The sequence below is a fragment of the Ylistrum balloti genome, unplaced genomic scaffold, assembly GCF_031769215.1.
Source record: "Ylistrum balloti isolate Yb309-2 unplaced genomic scaffold, AGI_CSIRO_Ybal_v1 Utg370840, whole genome shotgun sequence".
Lineage (NCBI taxonomy): Eukaryota > Metazoa > Mollusca > Bivalvia > Pectinida > Pectinidae > Ylistrum > Ylistrum balloti.
Genome location: NW_026782484.1, coordinates 2,069,211 through 2,095,886, shown reverse-complemented (window position 1 = coordinate 2,095,886; position 26,676 = coordinate 2,069,211). Strand labels below are relative to the sequence as shown.

Genomic DNA, 26,676 nt, shown 5'->3' with positions numbered 1-26,676 from the left:
ATTACTTACATAAAAATCCTAGAACATCTCAACATTTTGATTTTTAAGTCAAAATATAAACTAATCACGCCTTCAATTTTCAGATACCATCAACAATGACTTTACAATAAGTTTTCATTTCAACAGAAAAACAGTTGATAAATCCTTGCTCTGGATTCTACATGTATGAAATTATCACAAGAGTGTACAGTGAATACTTAATTTACAAGACTGAAATAGCATTATCTAAGGAAAAAAGCATATGTTAACTGGTCAAGTGTTGAACCACACTCAATGTGCTGTAAACTGTTGTATCTATGTTGTTTGTCTTAAGCTCTGTATCTTTCACAAAAGATTATTAAGTTTACTAATAGGTTTATAAAGATTATTTATGAATGGAAAGTATTGGGAACAGGAATCAAGTTCTGTATTTTAATAAGTTTGAGTTCACCATAGACCGAAGGTTACTGGACAGATCGAATCTCAAATTATATGCAGTTCCCTTTGATTCCTAGTTCAAATGACTCATTAGAAAAGTTGAATGAATGATAGGTGGTCATTTTGAATACAAGTTTGAATATTTTTCTCTGTTTTGTTAATACTAACACGTGATTCAAAATTTCCCTGTCGATATTGTGATATTCCTACCTCTGGTAGTAATTTCTCTCGCCTTGCAGAAAATCATTCTAAAATAAAAATTTTGTCACATGAAATTAGACATACCTCCATGTGAAAAGGCAGGGACGTCCCTGGAAAAGATTTTTTAGTTGTTTCCGTTATGCTGTACATAAGTGGTAACAGATGGTACTAGGGTGAGTGTCAACAAACTGGGCACTCTTAAACATACACAATCTCAAACAAAACAAAAACTCAGGAAATAAGAATATTAGTTTTATTACAAAAGTCTGAATATTTTCAATTGCACAAGAAATTAAGAATGTAAACTTGAACCTGACAACTAAGACAAAGAAAGATTGGTGGGTGTACTGAACTGTAAAATGTCACATGATTACAGATAGAAAAAGTACAAAATGTCATTGGGATATCAAATAAGTACTACTGTAAGATAACATATTTCTGTGAGGCTAAATCTTTTTTTCTATTTTTTTTTTTTTTTTTTTTGTTAAATCAATCTTTGGTGGTTAATTGATTTCACAGATATATATAGCTCAATATATCTACTTATACTTCGTTCAACAGTTTGTTGACGTGTATGAATTTGTGGATTAAGAGTACACACAGAATCAATGAAAATAAATCCTTCACAAAAATTAATGAATTTACAGCATTAGAGACAAAAAATTCCAATAGGACAGATGATGTGCATTTACACAAATTAACATTACTATTGCTAAGGAATCCAGACTCTCTGACCTCTTAATAAGAACCTTCTCAATCTTGACCCAGTCACACATTTAAATACATGCACATGTATAAGCAAATATTTCTAAATATTAAAAATTTCTGATCAGAGCAATTTGATTACAAAAATAACTCTCCTGTTTTAATTTAACACCTGAATTAGGAGCCATTATTCAAAATTTAAAATTGCCCATGAACTAAAGGCCTCATTTTCAGTATACTATATGAAGTTTCAAAATTGTTTGTTGATAGTTTCCTTTAGTAGTACAATTTAACATTTCCACCTGAATTTTATCACCATATGACAACATTAACATCTATTATAGCTGATCTAGGACCTTACAAATTGTGTAAGTTTTCTGAAATTGTTGACTTCGTATGCCTTATACTTTGAGATTACTGTACCAAAATGTATAACAATAATCCTAATGATCTCTTTCCTTTGGTACATGCTGGCAAATTAAGCTGAAGAATTATATACATAGTATTAAGACAGAGACGTGCTTCCATGCCTAAATATGAGTAAAAATCATATCAGGCCATCACTATCTCTTGACAATGTAAATGATGTGTAGCTGTATCACGACTGAAATTTGATATTAGTGAAATATTCTCTTTCATGAGTTATCAATGCATCTTGTATAAGTAAAAATAGAATGAAAAATGTCAAATCATCACCTTGAACCAATTCATTGGAATGTAGCAAAATGGAAAATAAAGCAGATCCAGTGGTTCTTCATCTTTCAACTTAATAAATATCATATTTAATCCTACACATTAAACAGTTTAAGGACCAATTATATGATTATGGCGAGTTTTACACTTTTTACATGAACTGGGCTATAAACTATGACACTAAACTTATACAACTCTATATCCATGTACAGAAGCATAGATTTTCTGAGAACTTTTGTGTCTAGATGTTGTGAAACATTTTGCTCCAAGTTTTAAAGTATGTACTGAATAGACATTCTTGTATCTCCATTTTATATTGTAGAGCCTAAAAGTCTAGTGATTTCATCCAAATCTCTAAAACTATAAACATCAGTACCAGTACGCTTCACACTGATCATTTCAGAAAATATGTTACAACCTTTTGAACTGTTTTTTTTCTTCTATTAACTGTTTACCATTTTGTTTCACTAATAGTGTACTTAAGATTATAGCACAGCTGAAAAACTTGGTTGATTCCTTACCATCTTGTACACTACAAATGTCAGCACTAGAACACTAAACACTGTTCAATTGTCATGAAGGTGACCGTGTAGTCATTGAAACATAACACTCAAATCTTCTACTGGTTGGGTCTTAAAAACCTCTATTCTATTCACATTGGTCATTTGTCTGATGAATTTAACATTTTAGTCATAACAACATCACATAAAAGATTTCAGTCACATTCTTTATGCTAACAATGGTGACATTCTTTTCAAATTAAGGTGTTAGATTTTCAAACTTGTACTGTAGCACAGTTTATCAGTATCTAATGAATAACAAGCTTGTGATGCTAATGAACAACACAACCTAGCAGAAAGAAAATTACAAAAGCTGCAATTTTCAAAGTACACACAACATCACAACATAATAAACAATAAACTATATATAAAATTAATAAACAATATCAACAATCATAAATATTCAAATTGATTTTGCAGATACAAATTGAGATGAATTCTTAAAAAAAAAAGTCATTTTAGAACACCATAATATCTGTACCTAAATATGTCCCATCAGATTACGTTACCGACAAAAACGGGGTTTCATTTCACACAAATGTAAGAAAGAGATTTTTAAAATCCCTATATGATCAGGGTAACGTTTATCACAGGGAAGCTTTGTTAGATCATTCAAGAGAAAAACACTACTAATATTTGTGTCAGCGTGAGGACGATCATTAATGGGATTTCTGATTAACTTAGAATTATTAAGTCATGGATTTCACAGACAAAGCGAAAACAGGAAAGTCAAAACAATGTTTGCATATAAGTGTGTCAAATTATGTGAAAATATCATCTATTGCAAGAAATCTAGTCAGTACATTTATGTTTAAGTATAACACTGAGGCTATCAACATGTTACAATAGTGAACTATTAAATGTACCTGGCCGCAGTATCATAGCCATCTGTACATGATAGGTGGATTCTAAAAAGTGTTGAAATCATGTACACACAGTATCTTATATGGATTCTCATATGAAGAAGAAAATAGATAAATCTAAGGCTTACTGAGAAAAAACTCAAGTCATAGAGTTCTTGATCTACTGCACACATAGCTTGTACCTTTGTAAAGATAAATGTTTTAATTACCATTTTCATGCTTGCATTAATTGTAACTTTTATTGGTACATGCTGTATAAAAATGCTACTTTTTTAAACAGAGTTGGTTACCTTGGTATGAATAAAAATCTTTACAACATACATGTAAATGAAAGATAAAACTTAAAGATGCGAGGCTTTGACAGACAATTATGATTTACAAAATACTAAATTGTACTATAATATATGTACTCCTAGATCTTTCCCCTCCATTATTTTAAGGATATGATTTTGAAAATAAAGTTACAAGCAAAAACTTAATATCACTTACATACAAAGAATATCAGTATTTCTTATCTTGTTCAGAAAACACCAGGACAAAATTTAAGAACATAATTTCTAAATTTGTAAGGTAAATGGAAATCAGAAAATCGATTACAATTATTAAAAAAAAGAAATAATCATACAATTCACATACTTAATACCAAAACAGTATTTATGTACAAGGTTGTGTGTTTTTAAGGATTTTTAGATAAAAAGGAAATATGGAATGCTGACTTAAATTGTACTGTACTAGGTATTGTAAAATAATCTTGTAGCATTCAGACCCTAACCAAAATATATATATATATTATTTACAGTAAAACAGCATATTATTATCACAGTGTAAACAGAGGCATTTACAGTTTTGGCAATGTTGCTGTTATGAGAAGCATTTCACAATAAATGACCTTTTAACTTGCTTTATGATTTTACCATATACCTGATAATTATGCAACAATTTACATAAACTTTACAAGAAAGAAATGATTATCGAAAAAAGATTTTTTTTTGTGATTTGCTAAAACTTAAATATCAATATATTCTACGTTTTTCAATAAACATGATTTGATTACATATCTCATTATGTAGACACCATCTCCCTAATATATATCCTAGTTTACAATTTCTCCTCAAATGCAATTTTTTTCCTCAACTAAAACTTTAATCATTTTCTGATCATGATAATATTCTTACGTGCAAAAAACCACAACATAAAAACAAACAATAAAAGATTTTTTTTCACAACTTAACTGTATCTGCCAGATTATGAATATTTCTTTACAATGAACACATTGCACTGGGGCCAAAACATAATCATCTAATTTGTAATAACTCTTTATTCTACAAATTTAAGCAATTTGACAACATTTGAAGAAATATTTGCATGTTTTAATATTGCCGTGATTTTTATGAAAGTTTTCATTTTTTTTTTTTTAACTTTCATTTTTCTTGGATGTTTCATAAGAGGAAAAAATCAATACACATTAATGTATTAAAGATACATTCCATTGATCAAATAATCTGCCTCATTGGAATGTAGAGCTCTTCCTTTCCTTATCCTCCTTTTAACATTTCTTAACCTGCACCCAACATATATGAGTAACATCATGGTGACCCCTAGACCTAGGGCCAGTGCCACAATCGGACCCTGGTTGTTATCTGTTGGTGCCTCTACAATCACTAGTCCATCTTCCTCCCCAAATTGCACTTCTACCCGTTCCTCTTTAGTGGGTTTTGCAGTGGCTTTTTCTGTTACCACACTGTCGCCTGAAGATTTCGAGCTATTTGATGTCACTGGTTCCTCCTTGTCTGTTGGCTTTTGAGCAGTCTTTGATTCCGTCTTTGTTTTATTCTCTTCCAATTTGGGTTGTATCTTTTCTATTTTAGACTCGTCATGTGTCAAAGGCTTTTTATCAACTTTGTCAACTGTGGCAAGTAAAAAAATACAGGATATAACAAAATAAGAAATGTAATTAATCTACATATGATTCATATATCTAATTACGTAGACTAGATAAATATATAACGGAGCCTCAATCTGTATTGAAACAGATCAATAAAGATACTGAAATCATTTCAATTCCATATTGCTATCAGTATTTAAATACTTTTCGTCAACACATAAAAACATATAAATAGAATTTGTGCCATACCCTCTTAATGCTATTGAAACTAGATTGAGTTATCTCCCTTCCATTACTTAAAATTCTACATAATCCTGAAAGTGTACCTTTCTCCATAATAGGCTGTTGTGTGGCTTTGGGGTAGGTTGTTGGAGTAACTTTCTCTGTCTTTATTTGCACTGGCTCTTTTGAAACTGAAAACAAAATTTTGTTCAAAAGCCTCTCGTAATTTCGGTCTCCTTGCTGAAAAGGGTCTCTACATATCACATCATCACCATATGGGCATAACTCAATAAAATTTTTTTAAAACATTATTTTCAGAATTTGAACTCACCAACATAACATAAAGATTTTTTTAATGAAGACCCACATTGGGAAAAGTCCTTAAAAAATTGAATTTATTGAGTTGTACTTCTCTTTGATTCGATACATGTTAAGTTTTTTTACTCTTTGTTAATTGGTATGAAACTTTCTCATTTCATATATCTTTTATTTATTTTAGCAGATCATGTAATACTACTGGTAACTTGGACAATCCTTTTGTATCATGCTACTGTAATGCAAGCAGTGGTTGGGTATTTTACCTTCCTGGACTGGTGCCTGATTGATAGGTGGTGCTGTTTCTGGACTTTCCTTTCTGTGGAAATCTACAAAAACACAACAACAGAAGTGCTCACTAATATGTATTAGATACTGCAAAAGAAACCAAAATACCGAATATCTGTTATCTCTATGACCATCAAACTCTTGAAAAAAATCTTTCCCTCAAGTCAAGTTTAAACAACCAATACTACCAAGTATCTCCCATAACCATTAAACATCAATATCAATGTCATGGCATGATGAACAAACTGCCTCTGTATTCCATTCACTTTCAATTTAACAATCACACAATTTAGATAATCAAATCCTATTACACATAAACAGAAATATTTCACCTATCTCCAGTATTAGTTAAGATTATAAATTGTGAATACAATGTATGTAAATAAATCCACAATACAGGTAAAGAACATTGAGTAAACATGTCAAAAATTGCAAGTTTTGCCCAGTATAACAATATGTACGATACACACAACAGATACTTGTTTCACTACTTCAACAACATAACAAATGGGTATTCTACAGATGGAGGAGGGTGATTTTAAATAATTACGTATGTAAACACCATATATCGAGCAAAATCAAAGGTATTTTCATACCCTTTTCAAATTGAAAAATAATTTTATTTGATGAAAACTAAATTCTTAAACAACACATTCATGCGTAAATATATAAATGCACACTAATAGGACCAAGAAGAACACAAGCTCAATACATACAGCTATAAATGTAAACATAAATCATTAATACAGGTTGTATACTTATTCAAAAAAGTGATACTTATTTTTAAAGATAAATATAGCAGTGTGACAAAGTGGTGCTGAAGAAGGAGAGACCAAAGAAAGAGTGAGGGGAGTGTACCAAAGAGGAGACAACTTAAAAGGCAAGGTAAAGATGTCAGTGGAAGGAGATATATGGGGAAAAGACGAAAAAGAGAGGAGAGAAGGTAACAAGAAAAGTATCAAGACAGATGAAATATTAAAAAAGGTAGAAATTGGTCAGAGGAGGTATTTAGTAAAGGAAGGAAACGGAAGAAAAGGTAGAGTCAAGAAAGGAAGATGGGAGATATTTCAAATAGAAGAAAAATGAAAAGAAGAGGTAGAAAAGAGGAAGAAAAGGTAAAGAATAAAGTGGGAGGATATAAAGGGAAAAAAAAGAAAGACAGAATGTAAAGACGAAAAAGTTTGATAAAATAGAAGTAGAAACATACAGAAAGGCAGGAGACAGAAAGAAAAGGCAAAGGAAGAGTCGAAGACAGATAAATGATATAATGGGAGACAGAGAAAGCAGTAGTGTCAATAAAATAAACAGTAATTAACACAACATCAACATATTTAGTGAACTACTGAAACACAAAAAGTGAAGTACAACTTAAACACAAATCATCATAATAACCACTACAAAATAGGAGACTACAATACAGAAATTATGGTTTCACAATATCACACGCCAGTCACGACAAACTGGGTACCTTTATGGAACATATCGTAATCATAGGCAGGTGGTTCATCCCCGTAACTGTTGGTATCATATGTCAGATAGTCACCACCATACTGAGGGTCCCAGTTGTAGTTCTGGAAGTGTTGTCCCCGGTAGTCTGTGTTGTAGTATGGATAGCCATCTTGACTATAACCTATGGGTCGAAATTGCTTCCTCTGGTTTGGGTGTATTCGGTTAGGTCTGCCGGGCTGTTGTGGTCGCATTACTGGACTATTGATCTTAGAACGTGATTGGGTTGCCTCCCCTTGTATGGGACCATTATTAATGGGACCACTCGGTCTAAACTTTTTACCAGATATATTTGACTGGACCCTGCCCTTGCCCCTTTGACTTGGTGACTTCATGTCTGTATTATCTTGCAACATTTTGTTTCCTCTGTCATGATTATCAATCTGGTGGTCTGTATAATCACTATCCCTGTTGGAGCCAGTCATGTGCTCACCCCACTGTTGAAACTGTTGGTCTGTGTTTGGGATATTCTGTGGAGCTGGGGTGGTGGTGGTGGTTGTGGTTGTCTGTTTGTGTGTGGTGGTGGGTTTGGCAGTTGTGGTGGTGGTTGTTGAGGGTGTGGTGGTGGTTGTAGTTGCAGTAGTAGTCGTTGTAGTGGTGGTAGTTGTAGGCTTTGTGGACTTCTGCTGTACATCTTTATTTTCTTTATTACTGAAAACTTTGTGATGACTTCCAACATTTTGCTGATAATTTCGGTCCTTGTAGTATTGGTCATCATTAAACCTATTATCTGGTAAGACATCCCCTCCATACTGATCATATCGTTCATCAGAAAATGAGTTGTAGGGGTGGTTTCTGTAAGAACTTTGTCTATCCATCAACCCAAACTGATTATCAGGGCCTGCCTCTGCTATGTAGTGCCTATCATTTTGATAATTTCTATCCCCACCAGTTGGATCCCGTAGCACATACTGCCTGTGAGGATTAAGCACCCTCTGTGGGTTGTCTATCCCTTGAATAGGTCTGACTGGCAAACTCTGTGCACCACCAAGGTCATCAGAGTAGGAAGGTCTGTTACCTAAATCTCCTGGTATTCTCGGATAACCAGAGGGATCATAGAATCCTGATCCTGGCTGAGGTCCAACAAGACTGCCTGGTTGGGGCCCCCAGTATGATCCCTGTTGGTTCATAATTGGTGCATTTTGGGGAAGAACTTGCTGTTTAGGAAGGAAGCCTGTGTTTGCCTGTATTGCAGTATTGTACACAGGGTTTTGCACAGTCTGCTGCTGAATTGGTAGGTTATTGAATACTGCAGTATTTCCCTGTTGATAAGGTGATCCAATAAATCCAGAAGACACCTGCTGCTTTCCCATGGGATTTTGTAAACCTTGTCCTTGCATGGGTTGACCCTGTGCAATTTTACTTTGTACTTGCTGCTTGGCTTGATAACCTTGACCTTGTACCTGATGACCTTGTGGTCCCTGACCTTGGTAAAGCTTGTTTTGGAAGTTAGTTGGTGGAAGAGCTGGGTTGGCTGGCTGTTGAGGCTGGTGATCTGGTAAATGATTCCTAGGATCAGTGACAGCTGCTGACTGAACTGGAACTGAATCTAAATAACAACCAACACATTCTCATCATAAACATATCACATAGATACATGCTTGGATAAAATGTCTCCCTTGGTGCAGCAAAAGTAGCTAATGATTATGTAAAAATGATGAATTCTATTATGGAGATATTTGTTAATACCAGAGAAAACATATCATGCTTCATTTCCTTTTATTATTGATTTACCTCCCGGCTTCATTGTTTATTGATTTCTCAGGGCCAAAGTATTATGTAACCGATTGTCAGTAGTGAGCAAAGAAACATTTACACATGCTGTACAGCTTACAGTCCAGCTTATGATACACAAAGTAAGAGTGCAAACAAATGATAAAATAACTTTGAGAAAATACCTAAAATTTTACATGGACTGGAAATTGAATATGATAAGCAATACAGAGATAGAGCGTTCATGGCAAAAACATGATAAATTCAGCTTTCAACAGCAGATCATTGCAGGGAGACTTTAAATGTTAAATCAATATTTTTTATCAAATGACACAAATGACAACACTATATACTCCTGTCAGTTAATGTTCAAATGAAAATGAGTAATGACATAAATCAATAAATGACAGTTGCCTCTTAGGACCTCTGAAGTGTCGACACACATGGGCATATAATATAATACAGATCATGCTGAATTCAAATGGAATGCCAGACATTTACGGTATTAATTCCCAACTGACCAGAAGATGTTCAAACCAATCTCCCACAAAAACTTGGATCTTACCCAGTGACTAACTTCAGCTGGAAACTAGACAAGCCATACATAACACCAGCTACACCTAAACCACTTTTCATGGACCAAACATATATTTTGATAAAATCCACATAAAAAAATCCATTTATGTTAAGACCTATCAAATGGTAAACAGATTCTCAACTAAACCATTTTATCATGAAGGTTTGAATAGAAGACAACCTAAATAATTATTTCTACCTCAGGTTCTCAAAAAAGCTGAAGTAGATCAATAGAGAAACAGTACTTAAGCTTTCATTTCACTCTCCATATCATAATTTGACAAGATACTCCTTCATTGGCTTCACCTTTATCAAAACTTTGTGGTGTTATTGTTTCTCTCTGTCCATTTTCAAATTAAATTGAACTTTAATAACAAGAGGGCCATGGCCCTTAACAGTCATCTGACAATCAACGAATGGATGGTGGTCTGACAAACCTGACGAATTCAAATTTTTAACATTCCTTAAAAGTATCAGAAACTCAGAAATGACAGGTTCTGTGCATGAAAAACAGTTATGCCATCATGTTACATAAAATGGCTACTGTGGTTGAATTTTGATCAGACTGAAAAATTACAATATATCAACTTTTTCCTTTCCTTAACAAATCAAACTCCAAAAGTGTGAATGAAACTGCAGAAGTAGTTCAGCTATTTGTTCAAGATGAAATTTGTTGAATTTTGGACCAAACAAAAACATAAGATTTGGTCAGTACAATCTCAGGATCAATTTAATTTATGCACTTTTGATATAATCAACACTCCCTAATAATGCTTCGAGCTAAATTTGATTGAAATCTACCCAGGCATTAAGAAAGAGTAGCTTATTGGGGCAAAATATTGTCTACCTTCCTCTTTTGGAGCCTCATCCCTAGTAGATATTTCAGACCACATTTGTTGGTTTAAATTCATTCAAGCATTAAGGAAGAGCAGTGTTTTGAAGCAAAGTTATTGACGAACATTCCCTTTGGGTCCCTACTCAAACTTTCCCCATTTGGGCCCTGTCCCTAAATTCCTAGGCATCAAATCAACTTTCTGAATTTAAGAAATAATTCCCTACTCCTAATGATATTTCAAACCAAATTTTGGTGAAATCCGCTTAGGCATTAAGCAGAAGTAGTCTTTTAAATGAAAAGTTTACAAACGGCAGACGGCCCACAACGACGGATGATGCATAATAGCAATAGGTCATCTTAACCCTTCTGGTCAGATGACCTAAAAATCAAAATTTTGTGGGGTTATTTTTTCCCTCTGTCGATCTTCAAATTAAATTTACGCTAAATAAAAAGACAATTTCCTATTGCTAGAAAAGACAAGCACCAGATACTATTTTAGTACATAGATTACACCACCTGCCAAAAATAAATGATTTCAAGTATCAATGAATATAGAAGTGATACAAAAGATGTTATAATATATTGTTATTCCCCAGCAACCAGACAATACCCTATTACAATACAAACATCCCATCATACACAGACAAACATTCCCATGGACTCAAAAACAATTTTCTACCAATGACTATCTGCAAATCTATATATAGGAATATCAGGAATCTGGAGTCAACTATATCAAGTCTGCAGCTATTTGATTTGTATTAGCAGTCTAACTTAAGGACATGACAATGATAAAGTCTACAAGGAAAATCAATGGAGGACAGTAAACATTAAAACATCTACATACAAGCTCTCAAAGGACAGGATAACTAGCATTGATATGTTTCCATAGATTGTTAATGTTTTAAACCTGACTACAGTGTATACTAACTAATACGTGATATTTGAACTTTAATACTCCATTACTAGTCCTCAGGTCCAGGAAATTCATTGTAACAACCTATATACCCTTCTGCAGTCATGAATTATTACACTTAGAGGGATTTATACAACAGACAAATGTCCTGTTGTTTTAATAGTAGTAAGTAGGTAAAGCAAATTATAGTATACACAGATTAAAATGTCAAAATTAAAAGAATTTTACAAATTCAAAACAATGATAAATAAATACGTAAATAAGTAAATACACAGCATGACTTGTAAGTTATCTATCATGTACTTATTACGTGTAGCAGAGATATTGGTATTGAAACACATCTAACCTTTGTTTTGACAAGGACATTGATATTTACAACACTTGGTATTTACCACATTAAAACCATAATATTTATTACATGTATAAAAAAAAAAACAGCTAAAATATTCCTACAGAGCTTGAGATACATCTGACCTTTGTTTTAGCTGAAATGGACAGTGATATTAACCATACTTAAGGATACTTATCATACTTGGGCGATATTTTATATAATTGTACACTATATACAACAGACATATTTGGCACAAATTTTCTCTTCAGTCTCACTAGGACAGTGGTATTCAAAAGTCTATACACAAAAAGGCACAAATAATTTATGAAATAATTCTATTCCTAGCTTAACATTCTCAGAATTTGTTTGCTATGTATATAGACACAATTCTGTTTGAGCTATTCTGTAACTATTTAGTCTTTGTAAAGGACACAAAGCCATACAAGTCCTCTAACACTAACAGTTATGTCCTTAACAAATGTTTTATGGATTATGTTTTTTTTACAGTAACAAATACCAATTCTAAATATGTACCACACAGAAACACATTTCTGGTATGTTCTTTTGAATTAAATGTTGAGACAGAATGATTATAAAGGGGAAATGACTGTTAGGTGAAGGTAGTAATATCAGCGTACATTTCCTCCATTAACCCCTGACCATTCCTAAAAATTGTCCAGCAAAACTAGTAGTACCTGGTATATTTCTTCCACAGGCTTCTGCTAATTCAAATTCTTGGACCATTATTTTCTTCTTCTTTTTTTCACTAATTTTTTTTTCAAATAAGGAAATTTCAATATTTTACTTAACCCTTATATAACCTTATTAATATGAAATATTGTTTCAGATTTGGTACAATTTACAACTACAAGCGTAATTTTTTTTTTCAATTTAATTTTAAATATCTGCCATTTTCATATGAAAATACAGAGTAAATCAAGCAAAAACATTGACATTTTTATTTTTCATTGATAGAAATGTCAATGTTTTTGCTTGATTTGTTTCAGTAAGATATATTTCTCACCTTAGATTTTTATAGCTCAACACACAATTAATCAATGTTTAATTAGTCGAGTCTGTTACCAAAGAATTACCTTATAAAGAAATGTGACAAAATATTGTGTGTTGTCAGCATATATATTGCCTTTTGGTTCTACTTATATGTGCTAGAAACCCTCACAGTCAAACACCACAGCTGTAACCCTATTCATGGTAGAAATCTTATTTTGGGTTCATATAGCAGCACTTTCAGGATAGGGACAAGCTCTTGAAGTCCTTGCAAAATTTAGAGTATACTAGGCATATGGCATGCTTAATAACTTCCGCATAATCTCTTTACTTCTTAAGGAGATACTTATCTCCCATACGGCCTCCTTATAGGACTGTTCACTTCATGGTAAGCCATTGATAACATTGAGATATGTATTAATTATGTAACACTGATGTGACTTCACACTTACTAATTATTTTTCTGAAATGTTAATCTGATGTTGCCATTCCATGACATAAGTTCAATAAACATGACACATGTATTGCACCAATAAAATGTGACAAACTGCATGTTAATATATGTATGGATTGCAAATTTCTGTTGTCCATTTTCCAATCATTCACGAAGAAAGGAAATTAATCATTTGATTGTCTATTAACACTGCTGTAATAAACACCTGGGCTTATTTTTCCCTGCCCTAGTAAAATCAGACATAAGTGGCATTTACATTGCTGTCACACAGAACAGAACATTGGACTGTAACATGATCTGTTCAGAATGCTCATATTGTAAATACTTACAGCAAACACCTTGTTCAGCTTTAAAACCACCAATACATTGACAGATCCCCTGTTTACATTCTGAATTGAAGTCCACACACTTGTCTCCCTGAGCAAGGTCACATTCTCCAAAAAGGGGCACTGTAAACAACAATACATGTAAGAGTTTTTGCTTTATAAAATATTTTGGTTGATTGTCGATTCTTTCTATAATTCAAGGCAACTTACAGCCCTACTAGAGACAAGAGTCCTTGCCACTATAGCCTATTATATACGAAAATTTCATGACCCAGGAATTTGAAGATCATCACCAATCAGCTTCTTCCTAATCCAAAGTAATTTCACATTGTAACATCATCATACATTTGTACTGGACTCTCTAGTCTGTTCCTGTTATTTAGAACAAATTTTAGTCATTAATGTAATATAATCTGCATCCGTTTTGTTTCCATGTCATTATTTTAACAACATCTTAAGATTTTCATTTTTTTATTAGTTTCATTTAAAATTAGCAAATTTGGCTAATCACCCTTTTAAATAAGACAAATAAAGCCGGGACCAAAATTAACAAATGGCAAATATAGAGAATTTGGTATTTAAGGTTCTAAAATGAGTTTTTAACTCCTTTACTAAATAACCTGTGACAATGGAAAGCTGTCGTTGCAAGAGCTTCTTGTTGGTGAACAAAAATTACATTACAATCAATTTGAATATGTACAACCAGCAGAACATGTTATGTCGCTTATTCCAACCAATCAGCATTGTATCATTATTACATAACATGTCCTTTTACTATTTGACTACATGTAGATAAGTGGGACTGAAATTAAACATGCCTGCTGTCAATAGTCCATACACTGCAGTGTTGTATAACTTGCATTACCACCAGATAAAACAGTTGAGGATTTATTGTCCCTGAATAATTTCACTGCACTTACAAATGATTCAATATTGAAGTCATTAAAGATGAGTATATCTTACTCTCACCTGTGATGTTTTACCATTTGAAAGCTCATCGTCTATTGTAAGATAGTTGAAATATTTCAGAAACACCATCGCTGAACAGAATTTAAATCACAAGCCACAGAAAGAGTTAAAACAGATATATACAGGTCTGTGATAAATTATTCACATACACTTGATAAATAATTGAACAACTATCCCTTGTCATCTATCTACTATAACAGCATACTGGCCGGAGGAAAATCTGTGAAAACCTTTTGCTTGAATGAAGACTGGTCCTGTTGCACACAATGAAACTGCATTATTGTTACCTTATTGATACCAAGTATATGACAGGATTTAGAAGAATTTCAAATTCCAATAACAGTGCTCCATCATAAATTAAATACCTAGCTTTAGTACATCATCAGTCAAGTCAACTTTCTAGGTTACCATATCTATTCTACAATAAGTCCATGCCTTCACAGTCATAAAATAAATACAGACATGTATTATTGCTTAATACATTGTAGTACCTGGTAACATTACAAACAAATACTATATGATTGTCCTGTATGAAGTCCAATACCTCCCTTTGAATCACAGGTAATGTGTTCAACTCCTAGTTTTACCACAGAATAAACAGAAACAATAAGATACTCTCAGACATCAGTGGAATTTACCCAATTTTGATATACAGAGTAACCATGGTATTGTGTTGATAATAAAAAATTGATATGACTCACTTTATAACCCAGTATATTTTCATCATGTTAAACACTCTGTTTTAATGTTTTTATGATTTTGAAAAATATGGTAACAACATGTACGTCACACAGACTTAGTAACATAAATTCTGTTTGCATTGGACAATCTACCACTGTTGAACATTTTCTATAAAATTGGACTGTGTCTAGTCATGCTTGCTTTTATAATCCAATAACTATGAGTTGATAATGATGTTGACACTTAACTTACCTAAGAACTACAATTAAATAATGATGTAGACTTGAGCTAAAGCTTAATGATGCAGATTTACCCAATAGCTAGGCAACAATAACTACTTAATAATGTTGACTTACCCAGTAACTAGTTAATAACGTTGACTTACGCAATAACTAGGTAATGATGTAGACTTACCCAATAACTAGGTATTGATATAGACTTACCCAGTAACTAAGTAATGATATTGACTTACCCAGTAACTAAGTAATGATATTGACTTACCCAATAACTAGGTATTGATATAGACTTACCCAGTAGCTAGTTAATAATGTTGACTTACCCAGTAACTAGGTAATTATATTGACTTACCCAGTAGCTAGTTAATAATGTTGACTTACCCAGTAGCTAGTTAATAGTGTTGACTTACCCAGTAACTAGGTAATGATGTAGACTTACCCAATAACTAGGTATTGATATAGACTTACCCAGTAGCTAGTTAATAATGTTGACTTACCCAATAACTAAGTAATGATATTGACTTACGCACTAACTAGGTAATTATATTGACTTACCCAGTAACTAGGTAATGATAAAAACTCACCCAGTAACTTTGTAATAGTGTAGACTTCCCAATACCAAAGTAATTATGTAAATTTACCTAATAACTAGCTGCAGACAACCATCAATAGAAAATAAGTGATCAAGTCACTACGTTATATAACTCATGATATTGTTATATAACATATTAATTGCAATATAATGACTGTTTCTGACATCACAATTAATCTTTAACAGCTACTTAATGAATGGATGACAATGACAGTCATCAATTACTTCTCAAATAAATAACAAAACAATAAAGAAGAATTTCATTACAAACTTCTAACATTGTAAAACTGGTCATAATTCTGACATCCATTATTTACTTTAGAAATATAACAGGGTTTTATTGTGGTAATTAGTGGTGAAACACAGGGCGGCAGTCCTTTACCCATCATTAGGCTGGTATACACGACAATTATATCTGTCTGCTACATCATACTGGCAACTCAGTGCATCAGACAGGCAGTTTGTGGCATGCAAGGTTAACTATGGCATTCCTGGTGGTTATACAAGCTGAAGGGAATACTCAGAAAGTGGAATTAAGTAAAATGTACAAGGGGCACACCAGCTGCACTTGATCAGACATTTGTAGAAATCTGGCATGTACAATTAAATGGCTGTATATAGTCATACATGTAGAGGTATTGTGGGATGCTGGTTGACCTACAATCACCAACTACGTGACAACTTTCAGAACTTCATTTTTCTATATCTATAAAGCCACAGCCTCAAAATTTTCTGTAACAGTGATTTAATGTCCTTTGTATACTGGGAGAAAAGCAAATCAGACATAAAATCACACGATTTATCATGTGATCATAATGGAATTTTGTATTTGATCAGTCAATATTTTGAAAAATTACCTTCCTCATTAAATCATTTCTTTTCTGAATAAGGTAAACAACCACAACAAGGAAGATGAGGCTATTTTAAAACACACTACTACCAATATTAAAATGCTGAGAGAAGTTATCAAAATATGTTACGTTTCTTTTAAATTGTTAACTATGGCATTCCTGATGGTTACACGAGCTAAAGGGAAAGATTAAATTCTTTAATTGTGAACAACAATTGCAAAACAAGTTACTTCAGCTATTTTAATTAATCTTGTTGTCATGGGAGCAAGTGATAGTCTTACTGTGGGAGGAAACCTGAGTAATTGAGGAAATCCCTCCAGTAGATGGCCCAAGATTTTTTATATATCCATTTGTCAATTCCAGGCACCGAACCCAAAATTCTAGGTCTAATTGGAGTGCATAACCACTGTAACATCTGACCATTCAATTTATCTAAACGAACACTGAAAAATAATTCTGAAATGTCTCTACCTATAACATATACTTGATCCTATGACAAAATTTAAAGTATCTAAAACATGTATTCATTTATCTTACTGTTCACCTCTGCTGTATTCCATGTAGGTAACAAAAACACTTATAAAGTATTAACATTCACGATTAAATTAACTGATAAATCCATAGTAAGAGATCTAGTAAATTGTACATTGACAATATATATACATTTTAGCGCTGAACAATTAGTATTCCAACCACTATACAGGCATAAATAATTGACAAGAAATCAACATATGGAACCAAACTTTGGTGCAATCCCTAATAACTTGTAATAGCTTCTTTATCACACACAGATACGCCTGACAGACTTCCAACAGACATAATAGTATAACTATAGAATAAAATCTGCAGTAAATTTCTTTTTTTAATCACAAACAGAGATAGAGCAGACAGGTCTTCACTGTAGGTATCAGTGAAAAACATAACCTGAAATTAATTCCAATTTATACACTGTCAGTGAGATGTTACTCATGTGTAGATGCTAACTGTTTCCAGAACCAGTTTCACCTACTCGTGTTATTCTGGGAGCCATATGGTATATATTGATGTTTGCTGTACACTCAGGTTTCAAGGATGAAAACTTTTAATCGAAGATTACAGTTTTTTTCATTATTGATTTTGTGACCTTATATCAAATTTAATTTATAAACTCTAGCCAATAAAATGCTTGTATGTAAGTATATTTATAATGATATTGATATACATCATATCACATTTCACAATCATATAAATATCTAGCTACTCTAAAAAAGGAAATTGCATGTCACAGCTGAAGCATGTTTAAGCCAAGTCCAGAACACCTATTTCTAAAATGAAGATGAATTCTTCCTGGCCATTAGTCAAAAAAATTGAGCGTGTCCTAGAATATGACCATGGGTCTTGAGGGCTGAAATATTTGAGCCTTGAAAATCACTGTAAGTCTTGTTCTAAAGATGAGATATTTCTTGAAAGATTTGCTGATTTAGTCCAAATATTATCTAGGGTTTATCCAGACTTTTGTGGTTTGTCTTGTTATTTGGAAGACTAACTTTGCTAAAAATCTAAGAGTGTAACACACAATTTTCATCCAGTAAGTAGCCCATGACTTGAAATAAGCACACACAAATGCAATCATGGTCAGGAGAAATGTCGGTAAATGCTGTATCTTGTCCTGTCATAAGCCCAGCCCCTTACAGTGGTTAGGAACTAGCATCCCAGGCTTTTTGCAGGTATACAGTATACTGCACCTATAACCCTGAGTTAAGCTTATGAGGGGCCTTCTGTAGGGAAACACTTGAATCCCAAGAAAACACAAGTGGTTGGTTGGTTGATTCGAAACCTTTTCATGTCCAATTTGGGAATCAAACTCTGGTCATTTAGCTATAGATGGAGGATAAGTGAGTTACAACTGTGCCACTCCATCATACATGCAGAAATGATGAGGACCACAAGTGGTGTAGTATACAATTAATTTTGTTTCTGAATGGATTCATAATGTTTTCCCTTTTATTAGGAGACTGCCTTCCAACATTTTTCCCCAAACATCTTCAGCAACTTTTATTTTTATATTTAGTCCATGTACATTGATGTTAAGCACAGGCTCAGTGATATTACCCCCACTTATATCTTCAGCAGATTCTATATCATGTTCCGAAATCATTCTTATTTCAATTAATTAGTTAATTCCAGTACTATTCTAGGGAGTGATTAAAATCCCACAGAATTTTATAAAACACTATTACTAAAGTAACCATCAATTTTCCTAACTTCCTATCAGCATTCTTTATTGTCAAATGGATATCAACTTACCAAATTTTATCAACACCATTAATACTTGATAGTCAACAGTTACTAAACAACTTTCAACCAACACAATGGTCCCTTACCATCTGCTGTTGCTGTTGGTTAAATTATCAACACTTTTTCTCACTGTACATTTACAAACATATGATGTTATAATGTATTATACACTTGTGCAAACTAAATACTTCAACAATATAAATACTTTGTGAAATTTGGAGTTGACACAGATTATATAACCATGAACTGTTAAATGACGTCTAACAAGATAAAAGATGTCTATCTGTATGTTCTTACACATAACATAGATTCCCTAAATAAATAAAATGTACATTTATATGATGGGGTGTTTAGGAAAGATATTGTATGTCACACTTGATAGAGTATATACACATTATATTATCCTTATTCAAGTATCCAATGTCTGGACCTGATATGATGACGTAAATAGGAAACAGGAAGGAGAAGAAAGTATCCCATGTATTTGACAGCAGTCCATCGTGGTTTCATATATTGACCTAATACAGAAAAAATTCTGTTACAGACACAAGTAGTATATTACATACTTAAGAATGTGGATTTTGATTGCTGGTTTGTTTACATACAGGACCTCAGTGTGTACAATAGCCCTAATATCCTGATTTTACCTGAGATTGTGACGGTATCCCTGATAACAACAGACAGTACGATTATAGAAAGATTCAGGGTATAAATCACTTTATACAATATAAGGAGAAATTGTCTTCAACAACAACACTCTACCTTGGAAAATCTGCATTGACGTTACAAAATGAGGTAAGCATATGAGGTATTGTACTGTAGCCATAACTATAAGACTGAACAATATATACATGGATTGATATAAAATGTAAAATCTAACATGTAAAATACCAGAGCAGCTAATCTTTGACTGACAGGCATTACTACAACAGGGTCACATTTCCTTTCACTTTACTTCCTTTTAAAATCACACCCATAAGATATTATTTTATTGCACATGTACACTACTGCTGATAATGGTTCTGATAATTAAGAGACATATTCTTGGCTCTGAAAATTCCTTTTTATTCTTCTTCAATCAAATTTCTGAAAATCACTCTGTATACCTGTTTAATATTAATTGTTCTAAAAGCTCAGACTGCACAGCAGAAGTGCATAATCATACAAAATGTATAACAAATGTGTATAATGTCATACAAAATGTATGACACAAGTATTATATATAAAAAATGTATAACAAATGTGTATAATATCATACAAAATGTATAACAAATGTGTATACTGTCATACAAAATGTATAACAAATGTGTATATTGTCATACAAAATGTATAACAAATGTGTACAATGTCATACAAAATGTATAACAAATGTGTATAATGTCATACAAAATGTATAATAAATGTGTATAATGTCATACAAAATGTATAACAAATGTGTATAATGTCATACAAAATGTATAACAAATGTGTATAATGTCATACAAAATGTATAACAAATGTGTATAATGTCATACAAAATGTATAACAAATGTGTATATTATCATACAAAATGTATAACAAATGTATATAATGTCATACAAAATGTATGACACAAATGTATAACATATATAAAAAATGTATAACAAATGTGTATGTCATACAAAATGTATCATACAAAATGTATAACAAATGTGTATATTGTCATACAAAATGTATAACAAATGTGTATATTGTCATACAAAATGTATAACAAATGTGTATACTGTCATACAAAATGTATAACAAATGTGTATACTGTCATACAAAATGTATAACAAATGTGTATACTGTCATACAAAATGTATAACAAATGTGTATACTGTCATACAAAATGTATAACAAATGTGTATAATGTCATACAAAATGTATAACACAAGTATAATATATAAAAAATGTATAACAAATGTGTATAATGTCATACAAAATGTATGACAAATGTGTATATTGTCATACAAAATGTATAACAAATGTGTATACATTCATACAAAATGTATAACAAATGTGTAACATAAATATGAATAGTAATTCAAACAGTGTAACATAAGTGTGTAAAGGTATACAAATTGTACCAAAAAGTATTTCATCAAGTGTTCAGAGCAGAACAAGTTCTAATTTCAAATATCAATGAAACTGTCAAACACACTTGAATACATCGAATAAGTCAAATGTTGTTTGTTCCCAATTTTTTCTCTTCTTTATCTTAGTACATTAAACACTGATAAATCAAACACTGTTGAGTCAAAATACTATGTTCATGTGTGACTTTGTCTCAGTTAAGAACTTTCTGACTTCAGTTTACATGACTGGGTGTGAACAGTCAGCCGAATCTGTGTTTACCAGCCCTATTGTAATTTTTTAACAAACATTAATCCGTGCATGTACACAGGTGAAAGTTAAAGTTTAAACAGAATTAGGCAACCAAACTTAAAACAAAAATATACTGTTGTCTGTGAACTGCCAATCTACTGTTTTGTTTACTTTTTTATGCACATAACTGCTGGAAACCAAAAGGAAAAAACAAGCAAAAACTATCATGCCAATGCAGATTAATTAAAAATACCAGTTTGTCATTGAAAAATTTGTTTCTTATCTTATCTTTTACTATTTTACGGTTACACTTTTACGATGCTGTATGTATAAAAGTCATGCTTCAGTGACGTTGCTGCAGCCTTCCCCTTTTCGAAACCCATCTCAGTGCTATCAATGTTATATCTATGTAGAATGTTCATGAGTATGTATTTATTGAGTTTCATTTTTAAATATTGTTGATGGGACTTGTTACTCTTAAGGATGTAAATGTGAGTACAATATCAGTGTTACTTTAGGTGTTGATTTCACTAAGTTATGCATGTGCTGCGATTAATTCCATGAAGAGTGTTTCACATTTCAATTTTTTATTTATATTTGTACATATGACTGTTTATTTAAATGATATTGTAGGTGTATAAAATCACAAAATGTTTTTTTATTTGATTACTTATTCATAACTGTCACGCCATACTTTGAGACTCGTATATGGTAAACAACCGATACAAATAGGGTCAATCTTCGATGCACATTATCTCCGTTCATAAAAACATGGCTAAGTCGAACCATTGGATAAGTAGAATATTTCATTTGGTCCTGTCAACTTTGACTTATTCTTGTTTTACTGTATTATATATTATATTGATTAGGGCTGCAACGAGTACCCCAGTACGCATATACGGATGAGGTTTCAAAAATAACTGGGTTCAAAAATGCATACCCGGGTACTCATCAAAACAGAAGACATTTTGTCTTCCATCTATGGTTACATGTCAGATTTTAAAGGTAATACCATATCTCACTGTTTTCATTCACCTAGGATGAAACTTTGACAACATTGTTGTACTTCAGTTTTCTCATGACACATTTCACTTTGGGAACACATGTGTATATACAGCAGACTCGCACTTTTCCCTGTTGCCACAGATAACATGCGAGGATTCCTGAATTTCTTCTTTGAATTAAACAAAGTTCTTATTCATTTATCTTAGTGTGTATTGATTCTTGGTTGAAACTTTTGCTGGTGTCATTCCTACGATGTCATTGTCAAGGGCGATAACTCTGTTAAATACGGTTATGTCTTAATCCCACTTTAATTCTGCAAGTAACGCAATCCTGCCATATTTGCAATAAGCTTGACTGGCATATTTTGTCAACTTTTGATCCGATATGATTTGTCTCAAGACCGTTAACATTAAAAATCAGTTGATAAGTGCAAAGAAAGGAATACAATGGTACCATCAGTGAAGCCTTGTGTTCATACAAAGTATATGGTTTATTTTTATTTGTTCCTCAAAGTTACAAGCCCTTTTCAACAAGGTAACATTATGTCAGATAAAAGTTGGGTACCAGTGTATGGGTCAGGTATTAAAATTTGGGTACCCAGGTCCAAAATTTTGTGCCAGTGACAGCCCTAATATTTATATCTATATCATCTCCAACCTAGTTGGATGAAAGTGTTAATTAAATTAATTTTTTTCAATTTCCAAACTACTAAGTATCATAATTGTTGACCTAAATAAAACTCTTATTCAGCTGATAAATCAATTTGTGTACCAATTTTGATCTGAAATTTAATCATGCTTCGGTGTCTGGTACAATAACCTGATAATCAACAAGAAGCATGTTGAAAAAATTATGTAGCGATTAGTGCTTGATGAAAAAATAACCTTAAGAATCATTTCTCTAGAAAAATAAGATGACCAGTAATCCAATGCAAAATGTATTGGACCTGTATGCCCCACATGCATTTATTAAGAGGCATACATTTGGAATTTCTATCCAGTAGTAAGACAAATGCCCTATCTCTTTCCTGATTTTTCATGATTGACTCACTAGATGCTATCTCTATTTCATAGTAAAGGAAAACAAAATTTATCTGTATCGTTAAATCTCAAAGCTGCTTCATAATTGCTTTAACACTAATCCCATTTCATTACATGGTAAATGAAAAACGGATTTGATTCATACCTGGTCTTTTCTGCGGGACTGGTGTAGGCTTAGGTGTGGCTGATGGTTGTGGCTTTTCAACTTCCCCAAGTCCTTTCAGGTCTCCCTCATTGTCTTGTCCGAGACTTCCCCCGTGAACCACAGATGAGTCCTTTAGTGTCATGGACATATAGTTTTCATGATTTGCATAGACACATTTGTTGTTCTCTCCACAGTTGAACAGGTAGCATGTGTGATTATCCTGTTATGATTGTAAACAAAAATTTATAAATCATGATGAAGGAAAAATCACCCAACTTTCATGATATGATCACAAGCTTAGGCAACAGCAATGATATTCATAACAGTAAGTATATCTTATTCAAATGCATTTTGATCTAACAGTAAGTGATCTAAAGTTCATACCATTTAAATTTTAATAAATGTGTCAAAAGCAGCTGAACATTTATAATGAAACTTTAAAGCAAGGCCATCTCAAGCTAGAAGGGATTGCCATAGACATTGAATGATAACAGCATTAATAATAATACTTTACTTTCATCGATTCTTTTTTCAAAAAAAAAAAAGATAAAAGTCACCTTCCTATAATACTGATGTTGAGGCATGATATACATTTATTCTGACAGTATTGGTGATATTGTGTGTTCCTACCTTGTGTGTATGTGCTATGTATGGTGTCTGTCTTTTCTTGTGACCACTTTTAAATAAATATATGTTTCTTCTTTGTGTGTATCAGCTATGTATGATGTCTTGTCTTTTCTTGTGGCAGTTCTAAGATATATACCTGTGTTCCTACCTTGTTTATATCAGCTATGTATGGTATCTGTCATTTCTTGTGAATGCTGTAAGATATATATCTGTGATTCTACATCTGACACCTGCATCTTTGTGGTAAACAAATTTAACAGTATTTCTTAAATAAAAATGGTTTGGATTTTTTGTCATTGATCCATTTCATTTCTGGTGTTTTCATTTTCAGTCAATTATTTTATACAAACTATTTTCACATGGATTATATCAGATCTTTTTATTGATAGCATGTCGGACACCTGAGATGTTAAGAAACTGTGACTTTTGTAGGTTCTTGTATACCTTATCTTCGAATACTGCCAATGTACAACCCTGTGTGTAACAGCAACTTCTGATACAGCCGAGTCGAGTTGTATCTCTGTCGGATTTCAAAAAGTGAGACCCAGCCTTCATGGACTCTTGTGATCTAATAATTGTTCCTTCATGAGATGTATAAAAACACGAGTTGCCAACAGTGTCTGTAACGTGCTCTGGGTTCGTCGTCATGGGAGCAGATGTTGGTTTTGGTTTCTTTGGTAAATTTGCATCGCCCCTTTCATCCGATGCTGATGATTCTGGCTTTTCAGCAGCAGCCGAGTTTTTATCCGGACGAGTCAAATCATCTTCTGTTAAACCCAGCCTCTTAATTATCTTCATCAATTCAGGATCATTGATAAGTTCTTTGAGCGACGGCAATTCTTCATCTTTACTGTGTACAGAAAGCACTAGGATGGCGAAAATTAATAGAATTCTCATTTTGTCCGTATATTGTTGTCGTCAGCTTTCGGCCATAACACTTCCTGTCCTGCGCAGGTGCCCGTAGCATAAATTCCAGAATGGTATTTAAAACGAAACGCATTCGACTGCATAGTGCACCGCTGTACTACCACTATGTGAAATATTTTAATTTCATTGAATTTGATTGAATTTAACTTTTTCAAGTTAGTAATATATTGTTAGGTATACTGGTATTTATATATCATATAATGCACGCCACGATCATAAATTTGCTTTGACGTTCATTTATATTCATAGGTCTGTCAAAAATCTAGCATAGGAAACAATAGAAAAAAAAATGCATTAAAATAGAGAGAAAGCGCAGCATTATATAAACTATTACACTATTATACTATATATACTACTATATACTATTATAAACAGTGCGTGTGATACAGTACTTTCAAATCTAACAGATGTTAGTTTTTAATGATGTGCAAAAAAAATTGCTTTTTTTGGGTATTATGTGCTTCATGTCTCAATCATTTGCGCTTGCTTTGTGCTCACTCAAGGCCATATAACTTGTGTATTTATTAGTGATTTATAGATATAACACTTAAATAAAATAAAATTGTTTTGGAGAAGAATACTTCATTGCTGTTAATTCAGGTGTAACATAAACACAAGTTTGCAAACTCTTGAAGTTACTTTCATATTAAAAAAATAATAGATATAGGTCATATAACAGAAGTATATAAGTAATGAGTGATATAAGTATTAAAAGATGTCATTTTAAAACCTTTGTGGCATTGTTAAGAATATGCACTTGGTGTTCTTTTAAAAGTATTAGTTTTCAAAAATAACCTAGAAATTTGATTGGGTGGGTGACCTCCCCTTCTTGATTCCTATGCTTTGTGTCCCTTGAAACACAATCCGTACAAGATTTGAGTGTGACATTTCGATGAGTGCACGGTCACATTCACAAGACAAATGGCCAGTGTGACAGATATTTATCGAAGTCCATGTTAGCACTGATTACGTAGTGTACGAGTTGGTAAGGAATCGACAAACCTTTTCGTTCAATAGTGCGAAGAGGCTGTTAACACAAGATGGTAACAATGTGCTGTAGTGAATTCGGCTACGCTTTGTTTAACTTGTGTAAGAACCTGCATAGCACATGGTGATAGATGTGTGAGAAGCTGCCGTTGTTGTAAACCTTGTTCTCATTTGGAAGTGTGATATTTTGACTTGAATAC

General features: G+C 32.7%; 2 protein-coding genes across 2 annotated transcripts in view; one reads left to right on the top strand and one right to left on the bottom strand.

The window, feature by feature from the left end:
* Positions 1-874: 874 nt before the first annotated feature.
* LOC132558990 (uncharacterized) lies at positions 875-25,459 on the bottom strand. The gene is made up of 7 exons (XM_060223615.1): positions 25,007-25,459; positions 23,936-24,155; positions 13,818-13,937; positions 7,618-9,204; positions 6,128-6,190; positions 5,651-5,737; positions 875-5,346 (listed from the first exon to the last, which is right to left on the bottom strand). Exons 1-7 carry the CDS (start codon positions 25,457-25,459, stop codon positions 4,913-4,915), a joined length of 2,964 nt encoding a protein of 987 aa, XP_060079598.1. The 3' UTR covers positions 875-4,912.
* Positions 20,009-26,676, top strand: part of LOC132558993 (protein phosphatase 1 regulatory subunit 14C-like) — a 40,348-nt gene continuing 33,680 nt past the window's right edge. The window contains exon 1 of the mRNA XM_060223617.1: positions 20,009-20,215. Coding sequence (XP_060079600.1) covers positions 20,211-20,215 — 5 coding nt within the window. The 5' untranslated portion in view covers positions 20,009-20,210. The remainder of the gene's footprint in view (positions 20,216-26,676) is intronic.